At 41.8% G+C, this 17,418-nt stretch overlaps 1 protein-coding gene across 1 annotated transcript; it reads right to left on the bottom strand.

Moving 5' to 3' along the window:
- On the bottom strand, window positions 1-16,507 carry LOC146617503 (uncharacterized). Its single transcript, XM_085373467.1, has 7 exons — window positions 16,447-16,507; window positions 15,866-16,207; window positions 15,355-15,474; window positions 15,036-15,131; window positions 14,915-14,943; window positions 10,928-10,996; window positions 1-24 (listed from the first exon to the last, which is right to left on the bottom strand). The coding sequence occupies exons 1-7, from the start codon at window positions 16,505-16,507 to the stop codon at window positions 1-3; spliced, it is 741 nt and encodes a 246-aa protein (XP_085229593.1).
- Between the last annotated feature and the right edge of the window lie 911 nt (window positions 16,508-17,418).

Raw genomic sequence — 17,418 nt, 5'->3', positions numbered from 1 at the left:
TTAAGTTGAGGGATCTTCCATTACCTGAAAGGAAAGCAACATTATCATTTTTGACGTTTAGTCAGCTGTGTAAAAACCAAGGAGGAACCCACCCGGGGGATTAATAAAGTTTTATTTTATCTAATCTAATCTAATAACTTTAATCTCAGCCAAACCGATTTACTCACGAACAAATAAAACACTGAAAAAAACCAAACAATAACATTTTTAGGTTGTCTAAGTGACTTATACATTACGTTTAAACTGAGTAGCGAAACCCCGCGGTGATCTGAAAATGATGTGCCGGGAGTTGTGCCGTTCTCAGCGGCTTCAGTGACCCTCGAGCTCCCGGCTTGCTATCGAGCTGGTGGGTAGCAGATGCTCCGAAAACGTTGAAGCACTTTTGCAAACATGCGATATCTTGATAAACCGAGCAGATATTTGATGTTTACACAGCTACTTTCGCGCCTGAAAATATGTTAAAAGTTTATTTTGTGACCCAGAAAGATTACTAAGAGTAATTTTAAAACTTAGTAGCGGCCGCCATTATTGGAAACTGGAGTTCGAAAAACTGACTGTGGCTGACAAAATCACTCACGACTGACCGCAAAACCTTTTCATGAACTTTTAAACGTGGATGAAAGACGTTAAAACTCATCGGAATATACCGTTGATATTTTTTAATACGGTAAAACATGTGGTTAGTTAAAGCTGTTCAGTAACACAGTCGTGAAGGCTTGGAAAGTGACCTTGTGCTAGCAGTCCACTAACTGCCATTTGTGTAAAAATACGATACTATCATTACAGTGATGATTATTAATAAAATTTCGACGTATCATACTGTTTAAAACCTTTACTCAAAACCGATATACGTTATTGTTTAAACCGTGTCTTATATTTGAACAAATTAAGAAGTCTTACCTCTGACAAAATGGAGACGTCCACTCATGAAGCGCGTGTGTCCTGCACGTGGCACAAAGGATTATGGGCGGAAGTGTACAATGATTAAAATGAAAATGCTTTCATCAGTTAAATCTATTAGATTTCTTAAATTTTTTTAGTACTCAAACATTTTTTTTTAAATCTACTCAACAAACCATTGCTGAATTTACCCCAAACAAAACTGTGTAAATTTAAATAACTGAACATCTCAAAATTGTTGAATTTTGCTTAGATTTGATTAAAACTACTCATACACGTTTTTACTGAGTAATAATTACTATTACTCTCCTATTAGATTCTAATTAACCCCAATCACAGTTTTTACAGTGCAGGATTTTCTCATTTGTCTAACACTGACATCTGGGGCGACCGTGGTTCAGGGGGTTTGGAAGCTCATCTTGTAACCGGAACGTTGCTGGTTTGATCACCAGCTCTGTCTGTCATGGTTGTTGTGTCCTTGGGCAAGACACTTCACCTACCGCCTACTGGTGATGACCAGAGGGGCCGATGGCGCGATATGGCAGCCTCGCTTCTGTCAGTCAGCTGCCTCCACCAGTGTGTGAATGTGAGAGTGAATGAAAAGTGGAATTGTACAGCGCTTTGAGGGTCTCGAAAAGCGCTATATAAATGCAATCCATTATTATTATATGTGAGTCTGAACAATTGCTGTTTCCCCTGTAACCATGCTGTTATTTCTATCACATACTCTGTGCATAGACCAATAAGTACTCTTACCCATACACTTATGTCATGGTATTGACTCCATTAATCGCAGGATATCACTGAAAGCACTGATTCAGTGTTGGCATATAACAAAAAGTTTAGCATGCATTCAAAGGCTCAGATTCTGCTTACTGTACCATGAAGGTGGAAAACAGGTCAGCACAGCATAGTAAGAAATCCTCATCAGAGCCCTGAAACAGTAACTACTATTTAAGGATTCTGGATAACACTGAAGTTAATCCCAAAAAAACGAGGCATGTGCAAATATATATATACATAAAAAAACACCCAGCATGCCCCTGCGGGCGGTTTATCCTCTACCAGGACCCGAGCTTGAATATATATATTCAAGCTATAGATATATATATATATATATATATAGCTTGAATATATATATATATATATATATATATATATATATATATATATATATATATATATATATATATATATATATATAGCTTGAATATATATATTCAAGCTATATATAGGACCCTCAAGCTCCCAGGCCTCTGGTAGAGGACCCGAGCTTGAAGGATAAACCGCCCGCAGGGGCGTGCTGGGTGTTTTTATATATATATATATATATATATATATATATATATATATATATATATATATATATACAGTGGGGCAAAAAAGTATTTAGTCAGCCACCGATTGTGCAAGTTCCCCCACCTAAAATGATTAAAATGATGACAGAGGTCAGTAATTTGCACCAGAGGTACACTGCAACTGTGAGAGACAGAATGTGAAAAAAAAATCCATGAATCCACATGGTAGGATTTGTAAAGAATTTATTCGTAAATCAGGGTGGAAAATAAGTATTTGGTCAATAACACAAATACAACTCAATACTTTGTAACATAACCTTTGTTGGCAATAACAGAGGTCAAACGTTTACTATAGGTCTTTACCAGGTTTGCACACACAGTAGCTGGTATTTTGGCCCATTCCTCCATGCAGATCTTCTCGAGAGCAGTGATGTTTTGGGGCTGTCGCCGAGCAACACGGACTTTCAACTCCCGCCACAGATTTTCTATGGGGTTGAGGTCTGGAGACTGGCTAGGCCACTCCAGGACTTTCAAATGCTTCTTACGGAGCCACTCCTTTGTTGCCCGGGCGGTGTGTTTTGGATCATTGTCATGTTGGAAGACCCAGCCTCGTTTCATCTTCAAAGTTCTCACTGATGGAAGGAGGTTTTGGCTCAAAATCTCACGATACATGGCCCCATTCATTCTGTCCTTAACACGGATCAGTCGTCCTATCCCCTTGGCAGAAAAACAGCCCCATAGCATGATGTTTCCACCCCCATGCTTCACAGTAGGTATGGTGTTCTTGGGATGCAACTCAGTATTCTTCTTCCTCCAAACACGACGAGTTGGGTTTATACCAAAAAGTTCTACTTTGGTTTCATCTGACCACATGACATTCTCCCAATCCTCTGCTGTATCATCCATGTGCTCTCTGGCAAACTTCAGACGGGCCTGGACATGCACTGGCTTCAGCAGCGGAACACGTCTGGCACTGCGGGATTTGATTCCCTGCCGTTGTAGTGTGTTACTGATGGTGACCTTTGTTACTTTGGGCCCAGCTCTCTGCAGGTCATTCACCAGGTCCCCCCGTGTGGTTCTGGGATCTTTGCTCACCGTTCTCATGATCATTTTGACCCCACGGGATGAGATCTTGCGTGGAGCCCCAGATCGAGGGAGATTATCAGTGGTCTTGTATGTCTTCCATTTTCTGATGATTGCTCCCACAGTTGATTTTTTCACACCAAGCTGCTTGCCTATTGTAGATTCACTCTTCCCAGTCTGGTGCAGGTCTACAATACTTTTCCTGGTGTCCTTCGAAAGCTCTTTGGTCTTGGCCATGGCGGAGTTTGGAGTCTGACTGTTTGAGGCTGTGGACAGGTGTCTTTTATACAGATGATGAGTTCAAACAGGTGCCATTCATACAGGTAACGAGTGGGGGACAGAAAAGCTTCTTACAGAAGACGTTAAAGGTCTGTGAGAGCCAGAGATTTTACTTGTTTGAGGTGACCAAATACTTATTTTCCACCCTAATTTACGAATAAATTCTCTACAAATCCTACCATGTGAATTCATGGATTTTTTTTCACATTCTGTCTCTCACAGTTGACGTGTACCTCTGGTGCAAATTACTGACCTCTGTCATCATTTTAAGTGGGGGAACTTGCACAATCGGTGGCTGACTAAATACTTTTTTGCCCCACTGTATATATATATAAAAATTCCCCACTCGCCCTTGTAGGCGGTCAATCCTTCAAGCTCGGGTCCTCTACCAGAGGCCTGGGAGCTTGAGGGTATCTTAGCTGTTCCCAGGACTGCGCTCTTCTGGACAGAGATCTCCGATATTGTTCCCGGGATCTGCTGGAGCCACTCGCCTAGCTTGGGAGTCACCGCACCTAGTGCTCTGATTACCACTGGGACCACCGACACCTTCACCCTCCACATCCTCTCGAGCTCTTCTCTGAGCCCTTGGTATTTCTCCAGCTTCTCGTGTTCCTTCTTCCTGATGTTGCTGTCATTTGGAACCGCTACATTGATCACTACGGCCGTCTTCTTCTGTTTGTCTACCACCAATATGTCCGGTTGGTTAGCCACCACCATTTTGTCCGTCTGTATCTGGAAGTCCCACAGGATCTTAGCTCGGTCATTCTCCATCACCCTACGGGGCATCTCCCATTTTGACGTTGGGACTTCCAGGTTATACTCGGCACAGATGTTCCTGTACACTATGCTGGCCACTTGGTTATGGCGTTCCATGTATGCCTTGCCTGCTAGCATCTTGCACCCTGCTGTTATGTGCTGGATTGTCTCAGGGGCATCTTTACACAGCTTGCACCAGGGGTCTTGCCTGGTGTGATAGACCCCAGCCTCAATGGATCTTGTACTCAGAGCTTGTTCTTGTGCTGCCATGATTAGTGCCTCTGTGCTGTCTTTCAGTCCAGCTTTGTCCAGTCACTGGTAGGATTTCTGGATATCAGCCACCTCCTCTATCTGCCGGTGGTACATACCGTGCAGGGCCCTGTCCTTCCATGATGGTTCCTCGCCTTCCGCCACTTTCTTGGGTTTCTGCTGCCTGAGGTATTCACTGAGCACTCGGTCAGTTGGGGCCATCTTCGTGATGTATTCGTGGATGTTCGTTGTCTCATCCTGGACTGTGGTGCTGACACTCACCAGTCCCCGGCCCCCTTCCTTCCGCTTAGTGTACAGCCTCAGGGTGTTGGACTTGGGGTGAAACCCTCCATGCATGGTAAGGAGCTTTCTTTTCTTTATGTCAGTGGCTTCTATCTCCTCCTTTGGCCAGCCTATTACCCCAGCAGGCTACCTGATCACGGGCAGGGCGTACGTGTTGATGGCCCGGCTCTTGTTCTTACTGTTCAGCTGACTCCTCAGGACTTGCCTGACCCTCTGCAGGTACTTGGTGGTTGCAGCCTTTCTAGCGGCCTCTTCATGGTTCCCATTCGCCTGCAGGATCCCCAGGTACTTGTAACTGTCCTCTACTGCAGAGGGTCATCAACACAGCCCAGAAGATCACTGGCTGCTCTCTGCCCAGCCTGGAGGTCACTGCAAACTCTCGGTACCTCAGCAGAGCTGGCAATATCATCAAGGACCACTCTCACCCCAGCAACCAACTGTTTGAACTATTACCGTCAGGCCGACGGTACAGGTCACATAAAACCAGGACAAACAGATTCAGGGATAGCTTCTTTCCCAGAGCTATCACCGTAGTAAATAAGCACAAAAACAATTGAACCTATTCCATACCGTCACTGTCATTATATTATGCTGCTATTCATACTGTCATTATATTAATGCTGCTATCCTGTATATATTGTACATACTATTGTTTGAGTACTTACGATTGTTTTTTTTGTACTTTTTATATTTTACATTTATATTTATTATTGAAACTTGCACCAAGGGAGTGGCACTCCAATTTCGTTGTACTCTGTACAATGACAATAAAGGCTATTCTATTCTATGTCTGCAATGTTGCCTTCTGGTAGTTTGATCCCCTCCGTTCTGACTACCTTCCCTCTCTTTGTTATCATCCGACTACACTTCTCCAGCCCGAATGACATTCCAATGTCATTGCTGTATAGCCTGGTATTGTGGATCAGTGAATCGATGTCTCGTTCACTCTTGGCATACAGCTTGATGTCATCCATGTACAGGAGGTGGCTGACAACTGCTCTATTCCGTAGTCGGTATCTGTAGCCAGTCTTGTTAATGATCTCACTGAGGGGGTTCAGGCCTATGCAGAACAGCAGTGGGGACAGAGCATCTCCTTGGTAGATCCCGCACTTGATGGTGACTTGTGCTATGGGCTTGAGGTTGGCCTCCAGTGTTGTCCGCCACATCCCCATTGAGTTCCTGATGAAGGCTCTCAGGGTCCTGTTGATCTTGTACAATTCTAGGCATTCCAGTATCCAGCTGTGGGGCATTGAGTCATAGACCTTCTTGTAATCAATCCAGGCAGTGCACAGGTTGGTCAGTCTGGTCCTGCAGTCTCGCTGACTGCTTGGTCTGCCAGTAGCTGGTGTTTTGCGCCTCTGGTATTCTTGCCCATCCCTTTCTTTGCCCCGCTCATGTATTGACCCATGTGCCTGTTCATCTTAGTGCTTGCATAAAGCTGGATAGCGTATGCAGCTGTATGCATACATATATATATATATATATATATATAAAAAAAAAACACCCAGCACGCCCCTGCGGGCGGTTTATCCTTCAAGCTCGGGTCCTCTACCAGAGGCCTGGGAGCTTGAGGGTCCTGCGCAGTATCTTAGCTGTTCCCAGGACTGCGCTCTTCTGGACAGAGATCTCCGATGTTTTTCCCGGGATCTGCTGGAGCCACTCGCCTAGCTTGGGAGTCACCGCACCTAGTGCTCCGATTACCACGGGGACCACCGTTACCTTCACCCTCCACATCCTCTCGAGCTCTTCTCTGAGCCCTTGGTATTTCTCCAGCTTCTCGTGTTCCTTCTTCCTGATATTGCTGTCATTGGGAACCGCTACATCGATCACTACGGCCGTCTTCTTCTGTTTGTCTACCACCACTATGTCCGGTTGGTTAGCCACCACCATTTTGTCCGTCTGTATCTGGAAGTCCCACAGGATCTTAGCTCGGTCATTCTCCACCACCCTTGGGGGCATCTCCCATTTTGACCTCGGGACTTCTAGGTTATACTCGGCACAGATGTTCCTGTACACTATGCCGGCCACTTGGTTATGGCGTTCCATGTATGCCTTGCCTGCTAGCATCTTGCACCCTGCTGTTATGTGCTGGATAGTCTCTGGGGCATCTTTACACAGCCTGCACCTGGGGTCTTGCCTGGTGTGATAGACCCCAGCCTCTATGGATCTTGTACTCAGAGCTTGTTCTTGTGCTGCCATGATTAGTGCCTCTGTGCTGTCTTTCAGTCCAGCTTTGTCCAGCCACTGGTAGGATTTCTGGATATCAGCCACCTCCTCTATCTGCCGGTGGTACATACCGTGCAGGGGCCTGTCCTTCCATGATGGTTCCTCGTCTCCCTCCTCTTTCTTGGGTTTCTGCTGCCTGAGGTATTCACTGAGCACTCGGTCAGTTGGGGCCATCTTCCCAATGTATTCTTGGATGTTCGTTGTCTCATCCTGGACTGTGGTGCTGACACTCACCAGTCCCCGGCCCCCTTCCTTCCGCTTAGCGTACAGCCTCAGGGTGCTGGACTTGGGGTGAAACCCTCCATGCATGGTCAGGAGCTTTCTTGTCTTTATGTCAGTGGCTTCTATCTCCTCCTTTGGCCAGCTTATTACCCCAGCAGGGTACCTGATCACGGGCAGGGCGTATGTGTTGATGGCCCGGATCTTGTTCTTACCATTCAGCTGACTCCTCAGGACTTGCCTGACCCTCTGCAGGTACTTGGTGGTTGCAGCCTTTCTAGCGGCCTCTTCATGGTTCCCATTTGCCTGCGGGATCCCCAGGTACTTGTAACTGTCCTCTATGTCTGCAATGTTGCCTTCTGGTAGTTCAATCCCCTCAGTTCTGACTACCTTCCCTCTCTTTGTTACCATCCGACTACACTTCTCCAGTCCGAACGACATTCCAATGTCATTGCTGTATAGCCTGGTAGTGTGGATCAGTGAATCGATGTCTCGTTCACTCTTGGCATACAGCTTGATGTCATCCATGTACAGGAGGTGGCTGACAACTGCTCCGTTCCGTAGTCGGTATCCGTAGCCAGTCTTGTTAATGATCTCACTGAGGGGGTTCAGGCCTATGCAGAACAGCAGTGGGGACAGAGCATCTCCTTGGTAGATCCCGCACTTGATGGTAACTTGTGCTATGGGCTTGGAGTTGGCCTCTAGTGTTGTACGCCACATCCCCATTGAGTTCCTGATGAAGGCTCTTAGGGTCCCATTGATCTTGTACAATTCTAGGCATTCCAGTATCCAGCTGTGGGGCATTGAGTCATAGGCCTTCTTGTAATCAATCCAGGCAGTGCACAGGTTGGTCAGTCTGGTCTTGCAGTCTCGGCTGATTGTTCTGTCTACCAGTAGCTGGTGTTTTGCACCTCTGGTATTCTTGCCAATTCCTTTCTGTGTCCCGCTCATGTATTGACCCATGTGCCTGTTCATCTTAGCCGATATGATGCCTGACAGGAGCTTCCATGTAGTACTGAGGCAGGTTATTGGTCGGTAGTTGGAGGGGACCGGTCCCTTCTTGGGGTCCTTGGGGATCAGGACCGTCCGGCCTTCAGTTAGCCATTCCGGGTGTCTTTCGTTAACTAGCAGCTGGTTCATTTGTGCTGCCAGACGCTCGTGGAGTGCAGTCAGCTTCTTCAGCCAGTAGGCGTGAACCATGTCGGGCCCTGGTGCTGTCCAACTCTTCATACTGGAGACCCTTTCTTGGATATCTGCCACTGTGATGGTTACTGGACCCTGTTCAGGGAGGTCGCTGTGGTCTGCCCTCAGATCCTCTAGCCACTGAGCATTGCCGTTATGGGTTGCATCCTTCTCCCATATGCTCTTCCAGTATTGCTCCGTCTCCAGCCTTGGTGGTGCTGTTCTCTTATTGTTCCCTTGCCACTGAGAGTACACCTTTGCTGGTTCTGTGGAGAACAGCTGGTTTATTCTCCTGCCTTCTATCTCTCTGGTGTACCTCCTCAAGCGGCTGGCCAAGGCTGTGAGTCTTTGCTTGGCAGTTTCCAAGGCCTCAGGTATGGACAACTTGCTGTATTTCTTAGGCACCTTATTTGTCGCACCTTTCTGCAACTCTGTTAGTTGGCTAACCTCCCTCCGTGCTACTTTGATCTTGCCCTCTAGCCTCCTTCTCCATGGAGGGTACTGCCCCTTGTGGCTGTTCAACTTGTAGCCAAGCATCTCACTGATCACTGCTGCCGTATTGTAGATCAGCTTGTTAGTGTCGGTAATCGTGGTTGTAGGTATTGCCCGTAGTGCTGCATTAACATCATCTAGCAGACCTTCTGAGGGTACTTCACGTAATCTTGGTAATATATATATATATATATATATATATATATATATATATATATATATATATATATATATATATATATATATATATTAGGGGTGCAACGATACACAAAATTCACGGTTCGGTTCGGTTCGATACTTTGGTGTCACGGTTCGATATTTTTTCGATACAAAAAAATGTTCATGCATTTTTAATTTGTCATTTATTAAAATTATAAATATATATTTTAACTCAAAAGTACAGTTTTTAAATTTAACCCTAACCCTTGTGCGTGTTTTTTATTTTGACAGCGAATGCGCACCTGTGGACCACTTATGTGCAGCCCTGGTTATTTAGCTCATCATATCGCAGCCACAGAAATTCTTTTGTCCATATAAACCATAAAGCTGCACTTTCTTTTGCCTTATAGTCTGATTTGTCATAACTTCTCCGTTTTGTGGTAAGCTTTTCTTTGGCTGTCACTTCTTCACCCTGACCTGTCTTATTTGGCTCAGCAGAACTGAAATGCTTTTACACACGCACTCACATAAGCTCAGCGATTCTCTACGCGATCAACCTCTCACATGTTTAAGCTTGCTGCGGGAGATTTCACTTGTCATGTTTGCATAGTAAGCTAACGATTAATAAGACGATGTCAGAGGAATTGGTGCACAAATTATCATCACTCACAGATCAGTGCTGTCGCTCTCTATACACAGTTCGCACGATTGCAAAGTGAAAGCAAAAAAACAAGCGCAAATTCAAACGCGATTTCAATATGTCACATATTGACAGTGGCTCACCGATGCCAATGACATATTTACCCAGCTACATTTCTGAAAGAATGCAAAAGCATTGACATATATTTTTCCTTCCTACGATAGCCCGACGGGCAGGGAAGAGATAGATTTTGGTAGCCCGACTGAAAAAATCGCTAGCCCCAGGACGTCGGGCTAGCGATATTGCAAGCCCTGTATCTGATTGAGGAATCACTCATCTTTGGAAAAGAGAGTTTATTACAGAGAAATGTCTCTTTCCAAAATAAAAGCTATACTATCCGCTTCTTCTGGGCTATATTCTCAGCAGCATAAGGAGAATCATGTGCTAACAGCTGTCTAAATGACTCGGCTAAAGTTAGTAGCATGCTTGTTGTTTTTGTCTTTGCACTAGGATGATGTCGGCGTAAATGTGCAGTCATATTCGTTGTGTTCCCACTAGTGCTTTCAGGTTAATCTCGTTGAAATGACCTTAACGCCACAACACGGCAAATCTCCGTTAACGAGCTACCGCCGATCGCTCCGTGCATGGGGCTAGACGGCCAACACGTTAACGAGCTAACTGCGCTAACACACTAGTTCACACCAATGTAATTGAGCATTGCATGGCACATCCAACATACTGTTTTACTTTAGTCCATGACTCGCTTACCTTCAGGGTCATACGTCACATGAAAACCAAAATAATTCCAAACACCAGATCTGAATGAGGTTCAATTTGCTTGTTGCAAGGAGAGCTTAACTTCTGTCTCGCTAGCTTGCCCTGTGCTCTTCCTTCTGACTATGCTGTCTGTGTGGAGCGCTCAGTGGATCTGCGCTCGACAGTGCAGCCTAGGCGGAGTAGTCGAACACAGATTCACTGAGCGCTCAACACAGACAGCATCGTCAGAAGGAAAATTGATAAAATAAATTACAAATGTTGTATTGTTCGATACATATGCGTACCGAACCGAAAGCACTGTATCGAACGGTTCAATATCGATACGAATATCGTTGCACCCCTAATATATATATATAAATCTTACACTGGATTTGTTCTTGGTCTTCTTGGTGAAGCTCATGGAGGCATAGGGAACACCATCATCAGCATCCGCCTGCACAGTGAATACAACACAATGACTGCTCAGTAATATGTGGATTTACAATGAGTCTGCTTCACAAGCATGACTTTTTAATTTTTGGGGAAAAAAATATTTCTCCCTATTTTGGGGGAGCTTTAGGGTCCCTAATAATATATCAGTCATAAAAGTTGACCCGTCTAGGCCTGGCCAGACCATAACATAAGGGGTGATCCATCCCCTTCCGATCCCAAGTAGCACATCACGCATATGTAAAAACATGTGAGGTGATGCAATAATTAATTCTGACTCAGTTCAAACTCATGCAACTTACTGAATGCTCTATCGCATACATATGTTTATATTACACCCAACATTACACCATACATGTTCCTTTAAAAAAGAACAAAGAAGTTACTCTGTCATCCCAACATTCATGCAGCATCCAGAAAAACAACTTGTAACCTTACATGAGCAGGTATCAAAATCCTACCTGGTCTTTGTTCTTGTTTGTGTGTGTGTGTGTGTGTGTGAAGCTGATGTTAGAACGAGGGTTGAAAAGCCCATCTGTTAAGATATTCATTGTGTTACTCATGTTGTACAGTGTTTAACTGCATTATGGTTACTGTGGTTTAACAGAGACAGTATTTTAGTTGCCACCACAAGGAGGCACTGTTTCATTGTAAGAGCACGGATGCTGCGTCATCACGCCCCTAAGAAAAAAAAAGTATACCACAACAAAAATGGCACCCATTAGAAAAGTTTTGCCGCATGTTGATGAGGAATAAAGTTCCCAAAATATTAAGGACATTTTTGCCTCTGTCGTCATTTTCCTTCGAGTTGATCGCTGTCGATGCTGCAATACTCAACACCATCTTATCTCCTCTCATCTTATCTTTATCCATCCAGTGCTAACTATTGTTCCTTAGAGCACCCATTTTGCCTACCAAAATTTGTACTTATTTAAACACTTCTTTAAATAACAATATCATTCAGATATGCTTAATAGCCTGACACAACAGAAAAATCCAAAGAGTCATAAATCTGCCTGATAGCAGTTGGAAAATGGCTCTTCTACATCCTCCTCGTGTGACCGAAGATGGATTTATAACATTTTCCATGATCACAGTTCTTCCAGGCCTGGAGCAGGGTGTTGTTAGGGTGGTGAGTATCTCTATCTAAATCTAAAAAACTCTCCACCCAGAGCTCAACGTTAATCTTATGACTTTAGACATCAGTAAACCACAACTGAACTGAAAAAATTATTAAAACTTAACACTGAGTTTCTGCACACACACAGTCAAGTGTCAGTCTGACATTCTAGACTTGAAAATAAGAAAAATTCAGACTGTTCTAGTAGATTATTTAGTGCTGTCAGTGTCCCTTTTGATGTTTTTTTCCTATTTTGTTGTCAATTTGTTTGTTAATTTTAATGTTGGTCTAATAGTTGATTTTGTGGATTCTGTTGATGATGTTCTTGTTGTCAAACAACATTAAAGTTACTAACAGTAAGAAAAGACTTGAAAGTAAGTTGACCTGAGGAGAGTTCATCGAGTCTCTCATCAAGTTGTTTGGCATTAACATCCCAGAAAAATACCCCATCAGCCTTCTTTCACCACACATCATAAGCACCATGCTGCGCTCTCTCGTCTTACGTCTTTCCAACCTTTTTCTCTCTCCTGCACCAGAAGGTGGCAGTGTTGCACTGAATTTATTTGTTGAGAGATGACAGGGAGAGGCCATGACAGGATCTCTGTGTGTTACGTGTAATTGTGGTTAATAACGCTTAAGTATAAAACTTCCATTGAAAGATATAAAATGAAACTAAAACGAACCATTAACACTGAATTGGTTCTTGGTTTTTGTTACATTTTTAAACTCTTTTTTTTTTACATTACAGTTTTCTTACAATTTCTCTTTTTCTCTCTGGTTTTCAGCTTCAATAATGTTTTGGAGTGTGTGGGAGGGACTGAGGCTGGGAGTGGGAGGAGGAGCTTTGCAGCTGAGTCCTGGTTGTAATTTTCTTATAATTTGCCCAGATGTTACTACCTGCCCATCTTAACTGAACAACTTTCTAATGGATGTTTCAAGTGGATCTCCTAACAGCACGTACAGATTTTTATTTGCTCTTTCTTGTTATCACTCAACCTGGACTGGTTCAAAGAAGTTCACTTTTAACTAGCTTATTAGCATTCGTGCATTCTGCAGGATGCAGATTACATGAAAATTACAACCAGGACTCAGCCATGAAGCTCCTCTTCCCAGCACACGTCTAAACATTTACAAAGGGTTTAAAACTAAAAAGCAGAGCTCATGTTAAATCTGCTTCTATCTTTCTGAATCCATGAAAAAGATAAAAAGAGTTCAGTACAAACAGAGCTGCTTAAGAGTAAAGGTTTAATACTGAAGATGAAAGAACAGCAGGTCAAACTGGAGAGAATAATTGAGACTAGCTTGTAGTCTATTATTATTCAGGTGTGTGAAGTGTCAGAAAGAGAGAGCTTGCTAACAAATAAAATCAGTTACAAATGCTTTAAAAATAAAATAAAAATCATTCGTATTGTCATACAGCCAAAACAAAGTGTGACACTCAGTGGGCTGGCCTTGTTTTCTTGTTGCCTGTCTCTTTCAGATATCTGGTAGGTGGAGCTGACCCAATTATAGATGCAGCAAACCTGAGAAGGCCAGTCCCAGTGCATTATAAAGACACTTTGAATGAACCTCCGGCCTCCTTCGTCTGTGGCTCATTATGCTCCCCTGGTTATGTTTGGTTATGGCTGTTGTACCATTCAATCTGTGTTTGGATTTCTTTACTTTATCTCATTAAAATATCTTACAGCCTTTGTGGCCTCCCACCTACTTGTCACATCCTTTGAGCCGGTTGTGACAAAAGTTATCGATAACATAAAAGTTATAACATTGAATATAACGTTGGTGTCACAAATAAAGATAAAGTGTAACAATCAAATACATTAAAAAATAAATGTAAACACCAAAAAAGAAGCTGTTATTCTGATTATATTGGCCTCGCCTTTTCATGGCTGAAGCAGTTTCCTTTGTCATAACTCGACTTCTCAGTCAACCTTCTGAATGCAACGTTCTCAGTCTGAGAGTCTTTTCTTTATGTAACAAACTAACTGGATAAACTGTTTGAGACACACAAAGGTTTTGGATTCTAAATATGAGATAAAATCAAAATGTAAATATTTTAAACATCAGTGGATTCATTTCTGTGATCAGTTGATGTTGAAGTTGTTGATCAGTGGAGTCCGACAGAAGCAGAAGAGTCTCCAGTGTTTTCATAGTTCACTGTACATTCATCTTCATCATTAGACACCTGTGGAAAACAACGCATCACACCGTAGATTATCTCTCATATTCATACATTATGATACTTTTTTTCTGATATTTTCCATTTTCTGTTAATATTTTTGTTACATTTTTGAGATTTCTAAAGATAATGCAGTAGGTTCAAGAATGGTACATGTTTATGTTTGGAAAATCAATCATTCCCCCTTTTTTATTATTGTGACCTGTTATATACCTCATTATGTCAGTAGATGGTGCTGTTTAAGCCCTTCAGCTCAGAAATAAATGTGAATATAGGTTTAATTATCTGAATTCATTTAAATTTTGGGGGGTTTGGTAAGAATGCTTTAAATAACTTTATTTACTGTTGTTAGCGAAATGTATTATTTTATTGTTTTTTTAGAGTAATTGGGATTAATTTGATTTGTACTGTTTACATGAGTGAATGAGGGAATTGTAGCTCAGAAATAAAAGAGCTCTGGCTCAAGCAAGACACTAGCTTCGGTGTCCTCTCTGTTAATCCACAGTTTCTATATGAATGGCTTTGCAGTGCCCCTTAGTCTGTGTATCGCTTCCTGTTGGTCCAGATTTCCCCTGGGTCAGGCACAGTACAGAAATTAGAGTATATTGAGTGTTCAGACTCACAGTGTTTTCTTCAGTCTGTGTTTTGTTTCCTGAAATTACAAAAAAAAAAAAAAAATGCATACACCAAACAGTAAAACTCAAAGCTTTTTATGTGTAAAGTTTCATCTGTGAATGTTCTCACCTTTAGTTTTTGTCCACATGTTGACTGTAACAGCAGATATTAAGAGTGCTGCTAAACCCACAGACACGATGATGCATCTCAGCAAATACAGACAATCTGAAAATAATACAAAAATGTTGGTGTCAAATTTTTGTTCAACTCAAAAGATTTCAAATGTGATAAAAACAGTCAGTTTTCTAACATGTAGTGATGATGTTTGAGTGTTTTTTTTTAGACTGTGGAGTTTCTAAAGTATTTATTCTTATAAGTTGAACGTGATACTGAATTCTCCCAGAAAGATTCAACTGTCAGTCTGACATTCAGAGACAAATTCAGTCACTACCTGCTGCTGGATCATTTGATGTCTCTTCTAACGGTGTTGATGTTGTGGATTTTGTTGTCGATGATGTTTTTGTGGTGAACTTCACTGTTGTTGATTTTGTAGTTTTCACATCTTCACCTAAAGAAAAACAATAACATCATTAAAGACACTGACAGTAAGAAAAGACTTGAAAGTAAGTGAACAGCAACAGAGAGGGAACAGTGGTGAGATGTTTAACAGTCTAACAAGTCTCATTTTTGATGCTGTCTCATGTCTGAGGATATGTTCTCTTTATCTTCATACAGACACTCAACTGTGAGTCTACAGTGTTCATATGTCAACACAGAGCTGTTCAAGATGCTTTATCATTGTTCTCATGTACACACACTGGTGAAGATGGAGATATTGTAAGAGAAAAGCAACAATAGAAAAATGAACTTCATCACTGTGATCATAATTATTGTGGTGTTTCAGTTTGTTGTTCTAACAGGACAGTTTGAGCTGAAAACATTAAGATGTAAATACTCACTGTTAATAACAGACAGATCAATCACAAAGTCTGGACCTTCTTGTGATCCTGTTGCTGTTTTGAACTGTCTGCAGGTGTAACGACCAACATCCTGATCTGTGACCTTCTTTATAACCAGAGAACAGTTTGCAGAAAGACTCAGTCTGTCTGATTCAGGTTTGGTTTCTTTAATATGCCCAAGGTTAAAGAGTTCTACTGCTGCCGTTTTACTTGAACCACTGAAGATCCAGGTAGTACTGCTACAGTTATGCTGACCTTGTATCACATTTTTACAAGGCAGAGTAACAACATGTCCACGTCCAGCTGTGACAGTTTGAACAGTTTGATGTTGCTCAGTTGTTCCTGTTGAGAAAAAGAGAGAGAGAGAAATGTGAAACATCAAATATGTTATGAATATGAGTGTTATGTTTATAATGTGAAGTTTATTTTAAATACAACACAAGTTTAAGATTCAACTTTAGTTTCCAAGAGTCAGATAAAGTCAAAAGGTTTATCATGACTGTCTCAGTTAAAGGAAGAATAAATAACACTTGTGATCATAATGCAGTTCATTAATTGAATGTGTTTCTATGTACACTTACCTTTAAACTGAAGCATCAGCATCAGTAATGAAGACATTTGAATCCATGTGAATGCAGCCATCGTGCTTCTCTGTCTCTCTCAGTCTCTGTTCTTGCTCTCAGAGATGAACACAGCATCAACTTCCTGCTCACTTCCTCATAGTGACATCACTCTTTTTTTCTTCTCTTGCTGAATTAATCCAGTTCATAATGTTTAAGCATCTGTATCTCTCCTCTCTTAATGTTGATATCAAATGATTAACAATGTTTTAAATATTCAATTACTTTTACATCTAATCTGTAATTATATACTTTTTTTTATATTTTAGTAACTTTTACATTTAAGCTTTAATTATATTTAGTTTATTTATGTCTTATAGTTACCAAGTTCAATTTGTAGACTTCTAGCAGCAGCTAGATAAGAACACAGATGAGATGTGTTAGTGGTCAGAGACCTGCTGCTTCCTCATTGCACCTCTGAAGTCATTTATTTCTGAGAAGTGAAGGGAAAGCAGAAGTGCTTTGGTGAGAATGTGGGTACAACAGCAGCAGAGCTCTGGAGGTTTCATGATGACCAGATGAACCTCTGACAGATAAATGGTTAACACATCGATGAGGATTAGACTGAAGCATCTTTAGGTTTCCCATCATTTTCAACAAATAGCAAATTATTTTATCTTGTTTTTTTAATGTAATTTGAATAACAGGCACTAATTCTGCTGCAAAACAATCAATAATATTATTACATATATTTTCTGTTTATCTTTGGTTCAGTCTTATTATCATACAGCCAATACAAAGAGACATAATTTAAGATAAAATTTAAAAAATTGTAATATGCAGTATAACATCAGTTACTGTCACTTTTAAACACATTTAGTAGTAATCTCTCCCCAATTAAACCATCACTGTGGGAAGATCAAAACTGTCATGGTTAATGCGTTTGTATTAATCCTACGGTAGTGAAGTGTTAATTTATTTACTTCAGCAAGT

The sequence above is a fragment of the Diplotaxodon limnothrissa genome, linkage group LG15 (genome assembly GCF_057381915.1).
Source record: "Diplotaxodon limnothrissa isolate DT_005_m linkage group LG15, D_limnothrissa_male_GT1.1, whole genome shotgun sequence".
Lineage (NCBI taxonomy): Eukaryota > Metazoa > Chordata > Actinopteri > Cichliformes > Cichlidae > Diplotaxodon > Diplotaxodon limnothrissa.
The sequence above is the reverse complement of the archived record's forward strand: the minus strand, read 5'-3'. Positions and strand labels throughout refer to the sequence as shown.